Genomic DNA, 18,428 nt, shown 5'->3' on the forward strand with positions numbered 1-18,428 from the left:
ACACATAGACACAGACAACCATTCACACCTACGGTCAGTTTAGAGTCACCAGTTAGCCTAACCTGCATGTCTTTGGACTGTGGGGGAAACTGGAGCACCCGGACAACATGCAAACTCCACACAGAAAGGCCCTCGCCGGCCACGGGGCTCGAACCCGGACCTTCTTGCTGTGAGGCGACAGTGCTAACCACTACACCACCGTGCCGCCTGATATAGATATCGTTTAATAGCAGGATTAAATGTTGGCCTTAATGATTTTGAGATGGAGGCTTCTCATCTCATCTCATTATCTCTAGCCGCTTTATCCTGTTCTACAGGGTCGCAGGCAAGCTGGAGCCTATCCCAGCTGACTACGGGCGAAAGGCGGGGTACACCCTGGACAAGTCGCCAGGTCATCACAGGGCTGACACATAGACACAGACAACCATTCACACTCACATTCACACCTACGGTCAATTTAGAGTCACCAGTTAACCTAACCTGCATGTCTTTGGACTGTGGGGGAAACCGGAGCACCCGGAGGAAACCCACATGGACACGGAGAGAACATGCAAACTCCGCACAGAAAGGCCCTCGCCGGCCACAGGGCTCGAACCCGGACCTTCTTGCTGTGAGGCGACAGCACTAACCACTACACCACCGTGCCGCCCGCCTGATATATAATATATCATTTAATAGCAGGATTAAATGTTGGCCTTAATGATTTTAAGATGGAGGCTTATTTCAGACAATTAGATAATGCTCAGGACACCTCCACTAGAGCACCCGCATTCATGTGTGTTTATTCTATTACACAATTTCGTGTCTCAAAGTCGAAGCAGTGATTATTTTTCTGAGTATGTCTTCAATCATTGTCTTTGGCATTACTAATTCGAAAACTAAGGTTATTCATTATGACGTGTCCTGAACTCCTGCCCTGGCTTGACTGGATTGGGGCGCATGCGCCGTGTGAGGAGGGCGGAGCCTGTCTAGGGGAGGGGCAGTTTCGGCTGGAGTATGCAAAGCGAGCAGCGGTCTGTGTGTGTGTGTGTGAGGACGCTTACACAGGCTGCAGTGGTTTACAGTGTGGACTGTGTGAGCAGGTAAACGCCGTTTAGTGTGAAACAGGTGTCAGGCGTTTATGGTTTCTCTTTAGACCCTGAGGTGTGTGTGTGTGTGTGTGTGTGTGTGTGTAGCTCAGAGCTGCTGCAGTGGAGACGCGGTGTATTGTCGCACACGGAGAAACGGCGACAAGAAGCGGAAGAATAACGTCTACTGACGGTAAAGTTTCAGCTTTAGACTCATTAACCCGTGGTTGTGGACTTGTCTGAGCTGTGTGTGTGTGTGTGTGTGTGTGTGTGTGTGTGTTTCTCTCATTAAATGAAAAGCGCCCGTCAGTGTGTTGTTGGGGTCTGCCCTGTGCACGCGCTCGGTGGGGAGAGCTTCGGGGTTAAAGGTCCGGTTGTCATGGGGACACTAGAACGAGGGGAAAAAGCTTAGTGTTATAAACAGTAATAACTCAGTAATTACACTCTATAGCTTGGTTTACTCCATACAGTATTTAATATGTAGGACGACAGTCTGGAATTTATGTACAGGTCTGACAAATGATTTTGTTTTGTAAATATTTGATCATTAAGTTGCACAGCTCTAGTCATTCCTGTCACAATTCATTCTGTGTGTGTGTGTGTGTTGCAAGGGGATGGGGTGTGTGTGTGTGTTGCAGGGGGATGGGGTGGGTTTCCAGTCACAGGGTTTGGATCATAGACCTTTGGACACAGTAATCAGTGGGATGAGAATGTGGGAGGAAAGATGTTCAGGGTTGATAAACAACTTATCTGAATGATGTAGTTATTATTCATAATAATTATAATAAAATGTGTTTATAAAACGCCTCATATATATATGTAGTCAAAATTATGTTAACGAATGAATGAATGAATGAATGAATGAATTTATTTAATTTCGAACATGTATAGAAAATGTATGTAACTATTTGTACATACAAAAGAAAGAAAACGAGAAATTAAAAAAATAAAATAACATAAAGAGCTAAGACAATACAAAACACCGCACATTGTTCGAAAAAGGAGTGGGAAGAAGTACAATACTTCTTAAATGGTAGAAACAGTTTATTCAGAAAACATACATCATATGTGCAAGATGATTTACAGGACAGGCGGAACGGTGGTGTAGTGGTTAGCACTGTCGCCGACGGTCCTGGGTTCGAGCCCAGCAGCCGGCGAGGGCCTTTCTGTGTGGAGTTTGTATGTTCTCCCCGTGTCCGCGTGGGTTTCCTCCGGGTGCTCTGGTTTCCCTCACAGTCCAAAGACATGCAGGTTAGGTTAACTGGTGGCTCTAAATTGACCATAGTTGTGAAAATGATGTTAATACTTAAATGGTAATGTAGCTCTGTGATGATCTGGCGACTTGTCCAGGGTGTACCCCGCCTCTCGCCCATAGGCTACGTTTACATTAGACCGTATCTGTCTCGTTTTCTTCGCGGATGCACTGTCCGTTTACATTAAACCACCTGGAAAAGCCGGGAAACGGGAATCCGCCAGCGTCCACGTATTCAATCTAGATCGTATCTGGTCCGGTGCTGTGTAAACATTGAGATACGCGAATACGCTGTGCTGAGCTCTAGCTGGCGTCGTCATTGGACAACGTCACTGTGACATCCACCTTCCTGATTCGCTGGCGTTGGTCATATGACGCGACTGCTGAAAAACGGCGTGGACTTCCGCCTTGTATCACCTTTCATTAAAGAGTATAAAAGTATGAAAATACTGCAAATACTGATGCAAATACTGCCCATTGTGTAGTTATGATTGTCTTTAGGCTTGCCATCCTTCCACTTGCAAGTAGTAAGTGATATGCGTTGGGATCACACACACAGCGGCTCAGTCCCGAATCGTGGCTTGTGCACTTCACTCGTGCACTCTGTGAGCTGCGCAGGGCCGGAGTGCGCACCCTCCAGAGGGCACTCGCTGTTCAGGGCGGAGTGATTTGGAGCGCAGGATGCCTGCAGAACCGAGCGTATCCGTGTATTGGTGTTGCTGTGTGCATGGCTAACAGTTTTAGTGTAAACGCGAATCGTTTTAAGAACGTTAATCTGATGATCCGCTGATTCGACGTAATGTAAACGTAGTCATAGTCAGCTGGGATAGGCTCCAGCTTGCCTGCAACCCTGTAGAACAGGATAAAGCGGCTAGAGATAATGGATGGATGGATGGATTTACAGGACGGTCTCAACCTGTTCGCCATCGTGTTCAAGACACAAAAACCAGCGAGCAACGTTACCATTTAAAGAATAATAATAAAAATAATCCATTTGTGTTAACATAATTTTGACTAACCTTGTATATATATATATTCAGCAAAACTTCTGTATTACTTAATGAAATTCTGTTTTAAAAGTCACTGTAAAAGTGCAAATTAATTTGTAGTATATTTTATATTTAGAGACATTTCATGTTCTTATAGTTATACGTATATTTATAGGTCCCTGTTTGTATTCACTTTCAATATTTTACCATTTTATGCACTTCTTAACTATTCTGTTATCATTTACTTATTTATTTGCTCTTTTTAGTGCCTTGTATATCTGTATTACAGGACAACATAAATAACATTGTTGTTAATGGTGTAAGTATTATTATTACATGATATGGGGCGTGTTACCACAAAATGAATCCAGTGTAGCAAAAGTTCATTCTGAGATACAGCGATTTGAAACGAGTGCGTCAAAAATGACCCACGTGTCATTTTTCTATTTTTGCCATAAGTGCATTCCTCAATCTGTAATGTATCCGTTGCCAAAATATTATAATGTAAAGAAGCCTATTAATATGACTTTGTAGGACAAATGTATGTGATGTGCATTAAGTTTAGTTTGCACATCATAAGGTTTACAGCTGATTTTCTCCAAACTTTATTTTCTGTCAAGATGATGATACCTTAAACATTTTCACTAAATTCTCTGGATTGGCCGCACCAGATTTAACATATAGCATCTTATTTTAAAGATAATTAACTGGAGCTTTAGAAGATCCAATACTTTTCATTTTTTGACCAACTGGACTCGTTTTGTGGTGACACACCCTACATCAGTCAGTCCTGTCTGTTGTCATGTAAAGGTTGTTGTAGGAACAGAAAAACTTAAAGCCAGTAATAAAGTTCAAAAGTGCAAAATTTTCAAATTGATGATTACAGATTTAGTTACAATTTATTATTTAAGAACTACATACGTAACCTTCTTTTTCTCCTTCCATGGTTTAAGGTGGGTAAGTTGTAATGTTTTGTGTCTTGGTGTTTCATGTTACAGGTGCTCTTTGAGCCAGTGACTACGAGATGCATGCTGCTTATTGACGGCCATGATGAACGCTATCCTGGCGAAGGGTGATATCATGTTATAAGCTCTGGATGTGTACGAATGTGAGCGCTTTAAGGTGGCTGATCAAAGTGTGCACTGAGGCAAGCAGCAGGTCAACACACAGCCACTAAAGAGGGAATCATGAGCGCTCGCACCGGGGGATGGAAGCAGTAAATCAGCCCAGTCTACCTCCCTGACACGCTGGGTGTGGTGGATATCTGTTGGGAGATGAATTGGCTGCCATGCTCACCTTACACACCCTGTCAGTTTCGCCAAACTGCATTTTGTGAATGAAGGATGGGACTCGAAGTGGATTTATTGGTACCTGTGCTCGGTTTCTGCTGCAGGGGGATGGGGCTGCTATGGACGCTGCTGGCCTCCGCTCTGTTCGCCTGCGGCTCTGCTATTCTCATGGACTCTGTGGAAAGCCACAGCACATTCACTTGTGAGCCCATAGGGCTCCGTATGTGTCAGGATCTCTCCTACAACACCACCTTCATGCCCAACCTGCTCAACCACTACGACCAACAGACAGCCGCTCTTGCCATGGAGGTAAGTGGATGTTTCTCTTTCGTCTTTTTCTGTTTCCCTGTTGGTCTGTGTTCCGTGTGGGCAGGTGAGGGGGGAAAAATGTGGTTGCCATGGAGCTTGTTGTTGGGTAAGCTTGTAGCTCGTCATTCTATACCGACTCACTCGAATAATCAAGCAGCAGCAGCAGGCGACTTTAAGCAAATTAAATGAGTGACAAAAATAAGGTTGTAATAAGTAAGGTGCAGGTGCTATTTTCTGTTGTTCTTTTTAAATGCACATAGATTCAGTAGGACAGTCAGATTCACATTTCATTTCATGCACAGACTTCTGTCTTATCACGCTGTGAACAAGCATCCTCTAGTCGCCCAGATGATGCCATGTCTGACTTGTTCCATTCACAGTAGTGCATCATTCTGTAGTCAACTGCTTATTTAAAAAAAAAATATATATATTTACTTGTAATTCATTGAGAATATGTGGAATATAATCTTAATTCACTGCAGCTAATTAGCAGTGGTACGGTGAGTGAGTACCTGGCACACCAGTGCATGTTTAAAGTGCCATTCCACCATTGGATGTATTCTTTGGCATAAAATACAATATATTTTGACAACATATATAAATGGTATCACTAGATAGAGAAATCTTTTTAGCTTCAAAATGATATATCAAACATAATTTTTTGACAACGACAAGTATATTAATTTTGCGACCAAAGTCACCTACCCTTTTAATTTCCGCGCGTGATGTCATCGGCAGGTTCCCCTTCTTGTGTACCACGTGACGTGTGACGTGGCACATATTATCAGCAATGGCGGATAGAACACGATAAAAATAATACCAATAAATCTAGCTAATACCAATAAATCTAGCTAACTGAAAGATTAACTCAAAATTTTTCGCAATTTTTTTGGCCCCCATATACGAGGAGAAATGACTCTCTCACTTTGGGGGTTTCCTGGTCTAAAAATAGACCGACACGTGGTACACAAGAAGGGGAACCTGCCAATGACATCACGTTTCACTACCGCGCGGAAATTAAAAGGGTAGGTGACTTTGGTTGCAAAATTAATATACTTGTCGTTGTCAAAAAATTATGTTTGATATATCATTTTGAAGCTAAAAGATTTCTCTGTCTAGTCATCTCATCTCATTATCTGTAGCCGCTTTATCCTGTTCTACAGGGTCGCGGGCAAGCTGGAGCCTATCCCAGCTGACTACGGGCGAAAGGCGGGGTACACCCTGGACAAGTCACCAGGTCATCACAGGGCTGACACATAGACACAGACAACCATTCACACTCACATTCACACCTACGGTCAATTTAGAGTCACCAGTTAACCTAACCTACATGTCTTTGGGGGAAACCGGAGCACCCGGAGGAAACCCACGCGGACACGGGGAGAACATGCAAACTCCACACAGAAAGGCCCTCGCCGGCCACTGGGCTCGAACCCGGACCTTCTTGCTGTGAGGCGACAGCGCTAACCACTACACCACCGTGCCGCCCTGTCTAGTCATGTTGTCGTAAAATATATTGTATTTTATGCCAAAGAATACATCCAATGGTGGAATGGCACTTTAAGTGACTATGCAATATGAAGAGACTCCCCTTTTTATATATTTGTGGTTTAAAAAAACAAACACACATATACTGAACGATTGGTTCATTACAGCAACTGATTCTACAAATTCCTAATCTAGATCTTAGACCTGAAGTAGCAGAAAGGTTAAAGAACACACACACACACACACACACACACAGAGGAAGCAATAAAGTACTTTGTGCTGCTTGCTCTCTGTCGTCTTGTGCTTGGCTCAAGAGCAAAACACCGAAGGATGCTTTTTTTTTTTCCGGATATAGTGGGAGGAAATAATACTGTCAGCCAACATTATTCACCACTGCTAAACGCCTCATAATCTGCTAAGGCCTACAATGGATGGATTGATTGGAGGTGCTGAATGATCCGCTTCCTCCCATTACTGTAGTCACAGTGGAGAGCACAGCGGAGAGCGCTGGTGCCTGTGCAGCTCTCTAAAAACACAGCAGAGTGTCCGTTGTCAGTCGATAGCAGGTCATGTGGGCGCTGCTGCAGTGTGGGGTGCCGCCATGTCAACGTCTGCCCATCTGTCACAAGGGTTCACTATTCCCCCTGGATTTATATTACGTTTCTCTCGGGATGCTCTGTGTGCTGAGAAACCAGAGCCAATCTTGTAAATTAGACCCTCCCCCTCCTTTGCCAGCATAGCACCATGCAGTGTTGACGGGAACAGGGAGTATCTGCTCTTGCTCAGGCTCCGTGCATTTGCGTATTAGAAACTGAGAAGGGTGTAGAGAATATGGCAAAATATCATCTTGATACTCAGTGAGATTTTCAGGCAAATTTTTATTAGTGTTTTAAACAAATAAATAAACAAACATTAACCTGAACAGACCTCAAGCACACAAAAGAACTTGTAAAGTAGTAAATATAACTGGTACTGATTAATCATGGGCGCTGGACAGAGGACAAAACAATGAATAAATAAAATAATAGTGTGCAGCATAAGGGAATTAGTACTTGTGTACATAAAACCAAATCTGCATTAATTCAGTGGTGGCTCATTTCCAAAAGGTTTGTGACAAAGGCGTTGATATCGATATATTACAGATAAGATAACCATGTTTGATAAAATAATTCGGTTGATGAGTGCAGCATGCATATCACACACTCCACGGGGATACGTTTTTGAGAGCCACTCACTTACTCGCTTCGTAAGTCAAAATGTAATCGTCTTTTGTTCTATTTGTTTTTCAAAGACAGTTTCACGACCTTCAATGTTTATTATTATAATATTAAGCTAGTTGGTACAAATGGATTGAGTGCCAGCAAAACAGCAATATTATCACAACCTGTACAAGTTCTGATTAAACTTCGACCAAAAATACATGTATTGAATAAGAAAAATGATGAACAAAACAATTAGTACAAAAATACATTTTAAAGTAAATTGTGTTGCTTGTTACAGCGAGTTATAAAAGTATTGAAATATAATGACACACACATTATACTTGGAAAAATGCATCATGATGTTAACATATTGTAGTATGGCTGTCATTGCTTAGCTATGTATATAAAATATTTGGAATATATATATATATATATATATATATATATATATATATATATATATATATATTCCAAATAGTGGTGTAGTGGTTAGCACTGTCGCCTCACAGCAAGAAGGTCCGGGTTCAAGCCCCGTGGCCGGCGAGGGCCTTTCTGTGTGGAGTTTGCATGTTCTCCCCGTGTCCGCGTGGGTTTCCTCCGGGTGCTCCGGTTTCCCCCACAGTCCAAAGACATGCAGGTTAGGTTAACTGGTGACTCTAAATTGACCGTAGGTGTGAATGTGAGTGTGAATGGTTGTCTGTGTCTATGACCAAGTTTACATTAGACCGTATCTGTCTCGTTTTCTTCGCGGATGCACTGTCCGTTTACATTAAAACGCCGGGAAACGGGAATCCGCCAGGGTCCACGTATTCAATCCAGATCGTGTCTGGTCTGGTGCTGTGTAAACATTGAGAATACGCGGATACGCTGTGCTGAGCTCTAGCTGGCGTCGTCATTGGACAACGTCACTGTGACATCCACCTTCCTGATTCACTGGTGTTGGTCATGTGACGCGACTGCTGAAAAACGGCGCGGACTTCCGCCTTGTATCACCTTTCATTAAAGAGTATAAAAGTATGAAAATACTGCAAATACTGATGCAAATACTGCCCATTGTGTAGTTATGATTGTCTTTAGGCTTGCCATCCTTCCACTTGCAAGTGGTAAGTGATATGCGCTGGGATCACACACACAGCGGCTCAGTCCCGAATCACTGCTTGTGCACTTCACTTGCGCGCTGTGTGAGCTGCGCAGGGCCGGAGTGCGCACCCTCCAGAGGGCACTCGCTGTTCAGGGCGGAGTGATTTGGAGTGCAGGATGCCTGCGGAGTCGAGCGTATCCGTGTATTGGTGTTGCTGTGTGCACGCGAATCGTGTATTGGTGTTGCTGTGTGCACACTAATCGTTTTAAAAACGTTAATCTGATGATCCGCTGATACGGTCTAATGTAAACCCCACCTATGTGTCAGCCCTGTGATGACCTGGCGACTTGTCCAGGGTGTACCCCGCCTTTCACCCGTAGTCAGCTGGGATAGGCTCCAGCTTGCCTGCGATCCTGTAGAACAGGATAAAGCGGCTACAGATGATGAGATGAGATTATGGCTGGGAAACCACTATAGCTCGGCACCAATTACAGTGGCCCCATTGTACCAAATCTACATGTCTTTGGACTGTGGGGGAAACCGGAGCACCCGGAGGAAACCCACGCGGACACGGGGAGAACATGCAAACTCCGCACAGAAAGGCCCCCGTCGGCCGCGAGGTTCAAACCCGGAACCTTTTTGTTGTGAGGCAACAGTGATAACCACTACACCACTGTGCCGCCCAATTTTCAGTTATAACTAGTTAAGTCATCATATTCGCTTCCTCAAAGCCACACGTAACATTTTGATGTTGATGAACCCTTTAATGTAAAAGAATATAATTATGCTGTTTGGTTTAGAGGAGATCAGGAATAAGTAGGTGCTTGAGTTAGACTTGATCTTTCTTCATAATTATCTGTTTATTTACACCGAAAGGTATTAAACTGTAATTTTTCAAGTGTGCACTGTATAGCTATAAGCAGGTTGGAAAAGGCTCTGTTTGTAGTGTAACAAATACTTAATTAACCATAGCTTAAGTATGTCTTGTGTTTTTATAATCTGCATTCATCACCCATCACCAAAACGTATAGGCTCCACTTCACACACACACAAAGCTAAGCTAATAAGCTTTCACACAGAACTAAAATACACAGAGCTACATACAGCGCTACGATAATAAGCTTTCTGAACCCAGCAAGTAGTTGACATTGGATGGTTTGAAGGGTTTCAGAAGCACTGATCTTTAGCTTGTTGGTACGGTACTGACTCACCACACAGCTTGTTGTGAAAGAAGGACAACAGAATGTAATGTCAATATTCAGTTTATGCAAATAAAGCTATTATAACATATTTTTACATCACTGTATCTTCCGCATCAAGGAGTAATATTTGAAAAGAGCAGGAAGGAGAAATATTTTTCATATCCACTCAACGTTTCCACCCGAGCCTGATGAGGCTGGAGAATAAAGTCTGCGGGGCTAATTGCAGGGTGGTGCTTATGAGCTGCGGCTGGGTTGCGGTAGCTGTGAGATCTGACATGAGTTCTGAATGGCTGGTAATGACAGGCCTGTGTGTGAGCTCACTGGTGAATTTACAGCATGAGCAAGTTTCTTATCAAAGCGTGGGTTTGTAAGTAGTAGCACAGAACCCCCTTTTATCCAGCTTTGTAGTTTAAATGATTCTAAAATCTGGAATTGTGTGAGAAGATTATCTTTCTGGGCGGCACGGTGGTGTAGTGGTTAGCGCCGTCGCCTCACAGCAAGAAGGTCCTGGGTTCGAGCCCCGGGGCCGGCAAGGGCCTTTCTGTGTGGAGTTTGCATGTTGTCCGCGTGGGTTTCCTCCGGGTGCTCCGGTTTCCCCCACAGTCCAAAGACATGCAGGTTAGGTTAACTGGTGACTCTAAATTGACCGTAGGTGTGAATGTGAGTGTGAATGGTTGTCTGTGTCTATTGCCGCTTTTCCACTACAAATGTGGCTGAGTCGGGCTGAGCCGTGCCGTGCTGAGTTGGGCTGAGTCGAGCTGAGCGGGGCTATTGGAGTTGCATTTCGACTACAACCGCGCTGAACCGTGCTGGCTGGAAGTGGGTGGACACATTGGGTGGAGTTAGCGAAAGTGGGTGGACGTCACGTGATGTCGTTAAGCGGCGCAAACAGTGACATCAGTGATCTTTTAAGCGGTAGTCTCACGACCCGGACAGTAAACAATAAACATGGAGGACATGGAGTCGTTAGTGTTGCTGGTCTTGGTTCTGTGGCTTGTTGTCACTGACAACGCCAACAGATACTGGCAAGAGCGTATAGATGAGGCGAGGCGCATAAGGCTTCAGAAATTCTCGTAATTCGTAATTCTTCTCCTTCCGGGTTTACGGTGTTTACAGATCCCAGCGTGCTCGCGGGGCGTGTGTGGGCATGTGAGGACACTCCTCCTCACCAATCAGTGCACAGGGGAGTGTCTGCTCACGCCCCCAGCCTCACTCAGCTCGGTTTGGCTCGCTTCAGCCCCACTCCAAAACCGTGCGAGTTTTGGGTGCTAAGCAGGGCTGAAGCGAGCTGAGTCGTGCTGTTCTGAGGTAGTCGAAACGCGAGCCGTGTCGGGCTGAAGTGAGCTGAAAAAGGGTAGTGGAAAAGGGCCATATGTGTCAGCCCTGTGATGACCTGGCGACTTGTCCAGGGTGTACCCCACCTTTCACCCGTAGTCAGCTGGGATAGGCTCCAGCTTGCCTGCGACCCTGTAGAAGGATAAAGCGGCTAGAGATAATGAGATGAGATGAGATTATCTTTCTGTTCCACTGTTATTCACTTGGCCTGGTAATTCACATTTACTGTATTCATGAAAGATAACAACCAGTCACGGCAGGTGTGAGAGTAATGTGAAACTCGTAGTTCATTCTGTCTCCATTTTGTTTTGTCAAATATAATGCGCTGTGTGTTCAGACGATTATTCAAATGCTATGGTCCATCATGTAAAATCGTCACTTGGCCTCCACTTCCTATCACGAACAACTGATTAAAATAGCCATAAATTTGGAAATCTTTAGAGTCACTCGTGGAACCTAGAATTGGTTTGTAAACTGAGAAACTAAAAGAAAGACAGTGATGTGTTTTGTACATATTCAGTCTTATGATATTCATGTTAGGAACAAATGGATACAGCCTTTATCTGGCAAAAGTTGTCCAGGTAAAGCTTGACAATTTCATATTAAAGGGCATATTCTGGACCAATTTCAGTTTTTTTTATATGAAAGTATGTCCCTTTACACACTCATCCAGAAGCAGACCTGCCAACCTTTACGCATTTTGCGTAGTGCATTTAGACATCAAACTACGCTGCTACGATTTAACACTTCAAAATACGCAAAAAGCCATTGATGGCTTTGAGTTCAAAGATCTTTAATATTCCTGTTCAACTGTCTGTGCATTCGTGCACTAGGCAACTCGTCTATGGGTGTAACCGCATTGACCAGCAGCCTGTAGAAAAAAGAAGACTTCGACCAATCACAGCGCTAGTTTTAAACTCTTCAATTAGGCCTAGGCTATGAGGCTAAGCGGAGAGCCGAGGAGCCGTCAAAACGAAAGTAACGAAATTGATTTTCATCCCTCTCGGTTGATCTTCATACTGTGACTGGTTTTACAAGGGAGGACGATGCTAAACACTGTTTCGAAGGTAAATGGGCAGGGCAAGGGTATTGTGAATAAAGCAAGGACAACCGTCCTAACGTCATAGTTCAAAGCACAGTGTTCCGCCTTATCTGAAGGAAATATTTGTTCCAGCTTGTTTTGATATTTGACCCAGGCTTCTCAATCCAAAAAATATTGCATAGCCTAAAGTGAAAATATAGTAGCCTACTGACGTTTCCATCCAGTCAACCGATAGACGCGTTAAAATCTTCTGAACTAGGCTACTCGTGCATGTGAGATTCAATGAGCAGCGCACGAAGTGTTTTCACGTAAGTGCGTGTGGTGGATGATGATGTGTGTTTGTGTATGTGTGTGCCTTGCAGTTAATAATACACATGACGTCAGATGAGGATACTGACAGAGAGAGAGAGGGAAGCAAAGCTAAAAAGAAGCGAGTCGTTGCCCCTCAGAAGTTCCTAATGAAGTATCAAGATCAATGGGCATGCCTCCGCCCCTCTAAACTGCCTAATCATGCGTTTTGCACAGTGTACAATTATGATTTTGACATTAGCCATTAAGGAAATACAGGTAATAATATTGCTAACATAGAAATGCTTGCATTTATATACATAGGCCATTATTTTTTCCAAATTAGGCCAGGTCAGTGAATATGAATATTATAAAGGCTGTTATTGGATAGGCCAGAGTAGCCTATAATTTATTTTCAGTAAATTTTTCTGTAAGTGTGGTTATCAGTTTGCATTTACTAAATATTAATATTGAAAAAAATATATTTATATAGGTACTCTGGAATATTCACTTTCGATGTTTAGTGTAGCCTAGTTCAGAGTGTAGCGAGGATAACGCGACCAGACGTCCCGATTTGACCGGGACAGTCCCGATTTTGAGTTGCGTGTCCCCAGTCCCGACAAAGGTCTGTCGGGACGCTGAAATGTCCCGGTTTACACCAAACACTAACAAACTGTCCCGGTTACAGCGATCATACATAGCCAACGAGACGTCAATAAAGCTTCTAGCAATTCAGCATCAATGTGCGCGTGTGCGCAGTCAACTTTACAATGTATCTATTTGTACAATGTTGCAATATAGAGGCCGCGTTATAACGGTTTTTTGCACTAGCGGCTGTCAACTACTGCGCGACAATGCCGAACGGATGAGCGCTGGGCGGAGATGTTCGCGCACTTCAAGAGTAGGGAGATTCCTTACAGCAATGTCAGCCACCTTTGCCAGTTTGCCATGTGCCTACCTGGCACCAATGCTCCAGCTGAGCGAATATTTTCACTCATGAGCAACACCTGGACTGATGAGAGGAATCGCATGACCGTGCCTACTCTCAAAGCCTTGCTCGTTACCCAGGCCAATTTCAACAATACTTGCTCGCAGTTTCACAGCAGGCTGTCGGGCAATAAAGCGCTACTGGAGCAAATTCACTCATCATGCAAATATATGCAATAAAATGGCATCTTCTTTAGGGTGGGTGGGTTGTGTTTCTGAAACATTTTTTGTTGTCTTTCATCTGTTTCATCTGTCTTTAATCTGTATCACAGATTGTCTCGACTTGTTTGATGCTGTTGTCAACTCAGGGTTCACGTTTTCAAAATAGTTAATAGCCGACACTGGTTAAGATTAAACAGAGGCATTTTGGGTAAAGGTTCAGAGGTGGCAACGATTAGGCTCATGCACTCATTCCTGTTACAGTGCATAGCCTATTGTTTAAAAAAAAAAGTTCATCGCATAAAATGTTGATGTTAATATGCAAGCAATGCATTTTCTTGGCGTTTTCACAAAGGTGAAATAAATCAGTTGAAATTTAGGCTATTGGCCCATTCCCTATCATCACATCTGTTGTCTGATTTTCTTACTTTAACTGAATTGTGATAGAAGTACATGAAGATAACAAGAAAATACTTGATTATTCTCTGAAATGTTGATAAAAGTGAGCTTCTACAAAATGATAAAAGCACCTGTCTGAGCCATGGTTTGAGCCGGCACATGTTTACATCAAAACGCGTGTGCGTGCACGAGTATCACGGTCACGCGCAAAGTGTCCCGGTTTTAGACTCGGGAAATCTGGTCACCCTAAGCGAGGAGCAACAGAAACTCTTTTATGGTCAAAACAAAATTTATGAAAAAAGGATTTAGTGTGTGTGTGTGTGTGTGTGTGTGTGTGTGTATTTTGCAGACTGCCGGCATCTGTTTTAAAAGACATAGGCTATAGCCCTTTGGTTTTTCTGTTATCTATACAATATAATACTAAATGTCAAAAGGGACATAGCATGCTGTTTGGGATTCTTTGTTGTTTATAATTCCCAATGTATTTAAGACACGATATGCCAAAGGCAGTACATTTATCCCTTACCTTTAAGTTTAAGGTCTGTATAAGGGACATATTTTTCGGGCACAGTTGCCTTGTGCCAAATGTCTTGGTGAAAGCATTGGAAATATATTCATGCCTTTTCATTAAAAGAGTTCTTGTTTTCTTCATAGTCTACTTGTATGTTGAATAGCTAGATATGGTGGTGAGTGGGAACTCTGTGCTTAGTAATACATTGTAATGAGTGAGCATGTGAACAATCAATACTGATCAGCAAATGTGCCTGAACTCGCGCCGTGCTGCGCCGCACCGCCGCGATAAGTTGCTACTCAAAATTTTTTTTCCAAGGTTGGAAGGTATGCAGAAGGGTAATTTTGCACAAGGCCATCTGTCTACAGCAGAAAAAAATAAAATAACAAAACGCGTCTGGAAAAATCCCAAGGGAGTCTGGAGCCAGATTCGTGACGTTACCTGCGGAAGCGCCAGCAGGCTGCGCGAGCTTTGCACGGTTTCAGTGCACAGCCTGTGTAGACCAAGTGCTCCCATTTCTCTCTCATTGTCCGGTCTTTTGGAAAACGATGAGTACTAATCCCATCAAGATTGGTGTTGGTACACCCTCCTACGATACATCTGTTAACCATTTTAATAATTACGCGATAACGTTGAAGAAATTTGCAGAAAACCACCAGGTCGTTTTCTCATAAACAAACCAGCGCTGACGTAGGATTCAGAGGGAGGCGTCCCGCACGCGATGTCACAAAAATCAATGTTTCCCGGGAAATCCAAATGCCAGTTTTTTTCAGAGGCGGACCAATTTGCCTCAAATGGCTTGATTTCAACTGAATTTTTCTGGTATTGCGCAAGGTAAAAAAAATTGCAGAGAATGCAGAATGTTACAGATATTTGACAAGTTTAATATAAAATAGGAGAATTACATTGATCTTGCTCCTGAATTTACCCGTGATATGCCCTTTAACCAAATATATATTGGAATACTAAGAGTGGTAATTGGCTAGTCTGGCTAACGTGACTTCAAAGCTCTGCGAGCATTTGGTCTGGCAAAGATATTAAGCCCAACCGTTTCCCAAAGCGTGTGGTTGACCCGCCTCCCTGAAATGCCTCAGTTTGCTACTGGTCGAAGCCAGAAAAGGCTGTGACGAAGCTTAAACCAATCACATCACTCTTTCCTCTGACGTATGTGACACGACGGGGCTAACTGGTAGATTAAACTCTTACCGAAGCCGGTCGGGAGCAAGGCAAAAACATCCTTGCTTTCAATAAATACCTCCAGGGCTGCTCTTTGCTCCGTTTTCAATGAGAACTTGCTCCATGTTCGTAATGTTTCTAGTGAATGAAGCGCTTCCGGCATAGATTCTGTAAACAATCTATGGCTTCCGGTTGCAGTTCTACTACGTCAGTGCCTTGAACACGCCTCTACCCAGGGCCGTTGGAGATGCTCAAAGTTGATTGGCTCCCGATTTTTCGGGAGCTTGGAAGAGCTGTAGATAGCTTGCCTGGCCAGACTAAGCTCGCAACAGGCCCTCGTGTTGCATCACGCTTAGGATGGGCGGGCCCAGGCTAGTAATTGGCGGCACGGTGGTGCAGTTGGTTAGCACTGTCGCCTAACACCAAGAAGGTTCTGGGTTTGAGCCCTTTCTGTGTGGAGTTTGCATGTTCTCCCCGTGTCTGTGTGGGTTTCCTCCGGATGCTCTGGTTTCTCCCACGGTCCAAAGACATATGGTTAGGTTAAGTGGCTAATCTAAATTGTCCATAGGTGTGTGTGTGAATGATTGAGAGGAGAAAACCTCTATAATAATCCAGTAGAAGGCAACGGGAGACCACTACTGTAATTCTTCCCTGGAGACTTTGATGGCTGAAGCTGTCAGAGTGGCCACGTCACTGTAGTGATATGCCAGAATGGATGGATGGAAGAGAGGTAATCATTTTTGTGAGTATTAGTCAAACCGTGTTTCTCAGTATGTCAGAGAATACATAAAAAGTCCAGATTAATACCAAGCATAATTACACTAATTTTAGTGACACAGAGCAATTTAGAAATAAATTACTGACTTAATTGAGGGAACTATTAACCGTAAATCCACCTCAAATCACCAGATTTCAGGAAATGTTCCCGACTGACCATGTCAGATTTGCTTCATGTTTCCAAAGATTAATATCATTAGTTCCAATAAACAGTGTGCAGATTTTCAGCCTTACATCTTTGTTCGTTTTTGAGATAAAGGAGCATGAATAAGGGGCTGTGGTTTGAATTTTACTGTGAAAACAGGTGCAGGAGAACAAACTCTGAAGTTCCATCAGCCATAACTTTTGAACTGTTTAAGCGAGATGCATGACATTTTCAGGAATTGTTCCAAGGTACAAGATATCTTTATACTGCAACTTTAGAGCTACAATTGCATATTTGCCACTTTATGTATTGTTGAAATCTGTAAAAAAATTGCTTGTGCTTTGGAGCATTTTTGGCCCTCTGTTTCTCCACATTTAAACATATCAGAGCTTTCAAATTCTGGTATTTATTTCTCATATCGTAGTACTGTTTTGGTAACTGTGCGTTTGTCTAAAAGAGCTCAAACTTTCTGAGTTATGAGTCATTAAAAAAATCTTTTCGCACCCATATTTCAAACACATATTGCTCATGTACGCATATTGTTCATGAAAGTCTACCATAAAAAGAGTTATACCACTGGAAAGAGCAGGTCTTCATTAGTATATGCACAAAATATGAAGTTGGTATCTTTAACCAAGCTGTATTTATTAAGGGATCAAATATGCCTTTTTTTTTTTTACTACAGATGGAAATGTAAAATAGAGGCACACTTCTTATAATATAATCACAGAACTGTATCAGAGAACTAATATGTATTTTATGTCTTAATATTCAATTTATCTTTATTCTATTATATCCTTTGGTGATATCACATGGATTGACCCTTAACCCTCTTGGAGATTTGATTTCATTTCCACTGTTACTTTGCCTGGACGGGCAGTGGTGGCTCAGTGGTTAAACGCTCTGTGTTACTGATCAGAATGTTGCCACCAAGCTGCCCCTGGGCTCTTGAGCAAGGCTATTAATCCTCCTGCTCCACATGTGCCATATCATAGCTGATCCTGCACTCTGACGCATGCTTCCTAACAAACTGGGATATGCAAATAAAATTATTTCATGGTACTGTAATGTCTCATCTCATCTCATTGTCTCTAGCCGCTTTATCCTGTCCTATAGGGTCGCAGGCAAGCTGGAGCCTATCCCAGCTGACTACGGGCGAAAGGCGGGGTACACCCTGGACAAGTCGCCAGGTCATCACAGGGCTGACACATAGACACAGACAACCATTCACACTCACATTCACACCTACGCTCAATTTAGGCCCTGTCCACACGGCAACGGATTCAGGTGAATCTGATAAAATTGTTTATCGTTTCGGCCTGGCGTCCACACGGCACCAGCGTTTTGGGTGCCCCAAAATGAAATCTTTTGAGAACGGGTTCCAGAGTGGAAAGATCTGGCAATGGCGCCGTTGCGAAGTCGTCTGGATGAGTAGAACGGATTTGTTTACGATGACGTCACAACCACATGTGCTTCACGTCGGGTAGAAGTGTAACAAACTCGATGCGAGTTGTCAACAACAACGAGTTGTCAACCTATAACTTGGTTCATGAAACGCGCTTACAAAATATTTTCACTGTGAATATTTATTGTGTAATGGTGCAAAGTGAGAGAGAGAGAGAGAGAGTCAATCCCGCCAGCAAAAATAGGGAAAAAAAGGAGCGATCTCACCTCTTCAGATGTTGGTTTAAGTCCTACAATACATTCCTCAAAAAGGGTGTAGAAGAACA

General features: G+C 43.3%; 1 protein-coding gene across 3 annotated transcripts in view; it reads left to right on the top strand.

The window, feature by feature from the left end:
* Positions 1-993: 993 nt before the first annotated feature.
* fzd3b (frizzled class receptor 3b) overlaps positions 994-18,428 on the top strand; it is a 56,578-nt gene continuing 39,143 nt past the window's right edge. For 2 of the 3 annotated variants that reach the window (XM_060934432.1, XM_060934433.1), the window contains exons 1-2: positions 1,000-1,260; positions 4,307-4,906. In XM_060934432.1, the coding sequence (XP_060790415.1) occupies positions 4,652-4,906 (255 nt within the window). In that variant the 5' untranslated portion in view covers positions 1,000-1,260; positions 4,307-4,651. Of the gene's footprint in view, positions 1,261-4,306; positions 4,907-18,428 lie in introns of all 3 variants that reach the window. The other variant, XM_060934431.1, reaches the window with a different exon arrangement.

The sequence above is a fragment of the Neoarius graeffei genome, chromosome 11 (assembly GCF_027579695.1).
Source record: "Neoarius graeffei isolate fNeoGra1 chromosome 11, fNeoGra1.pri, whole genome shotgun sequence".
In the NCBI taxonomy this organism is placed as follows: Eukaryota; Metazoa; Chordata; class Actinopteri; order Siluriformes; family Ariidae; genus Neoarius; species Neoarius graeffei.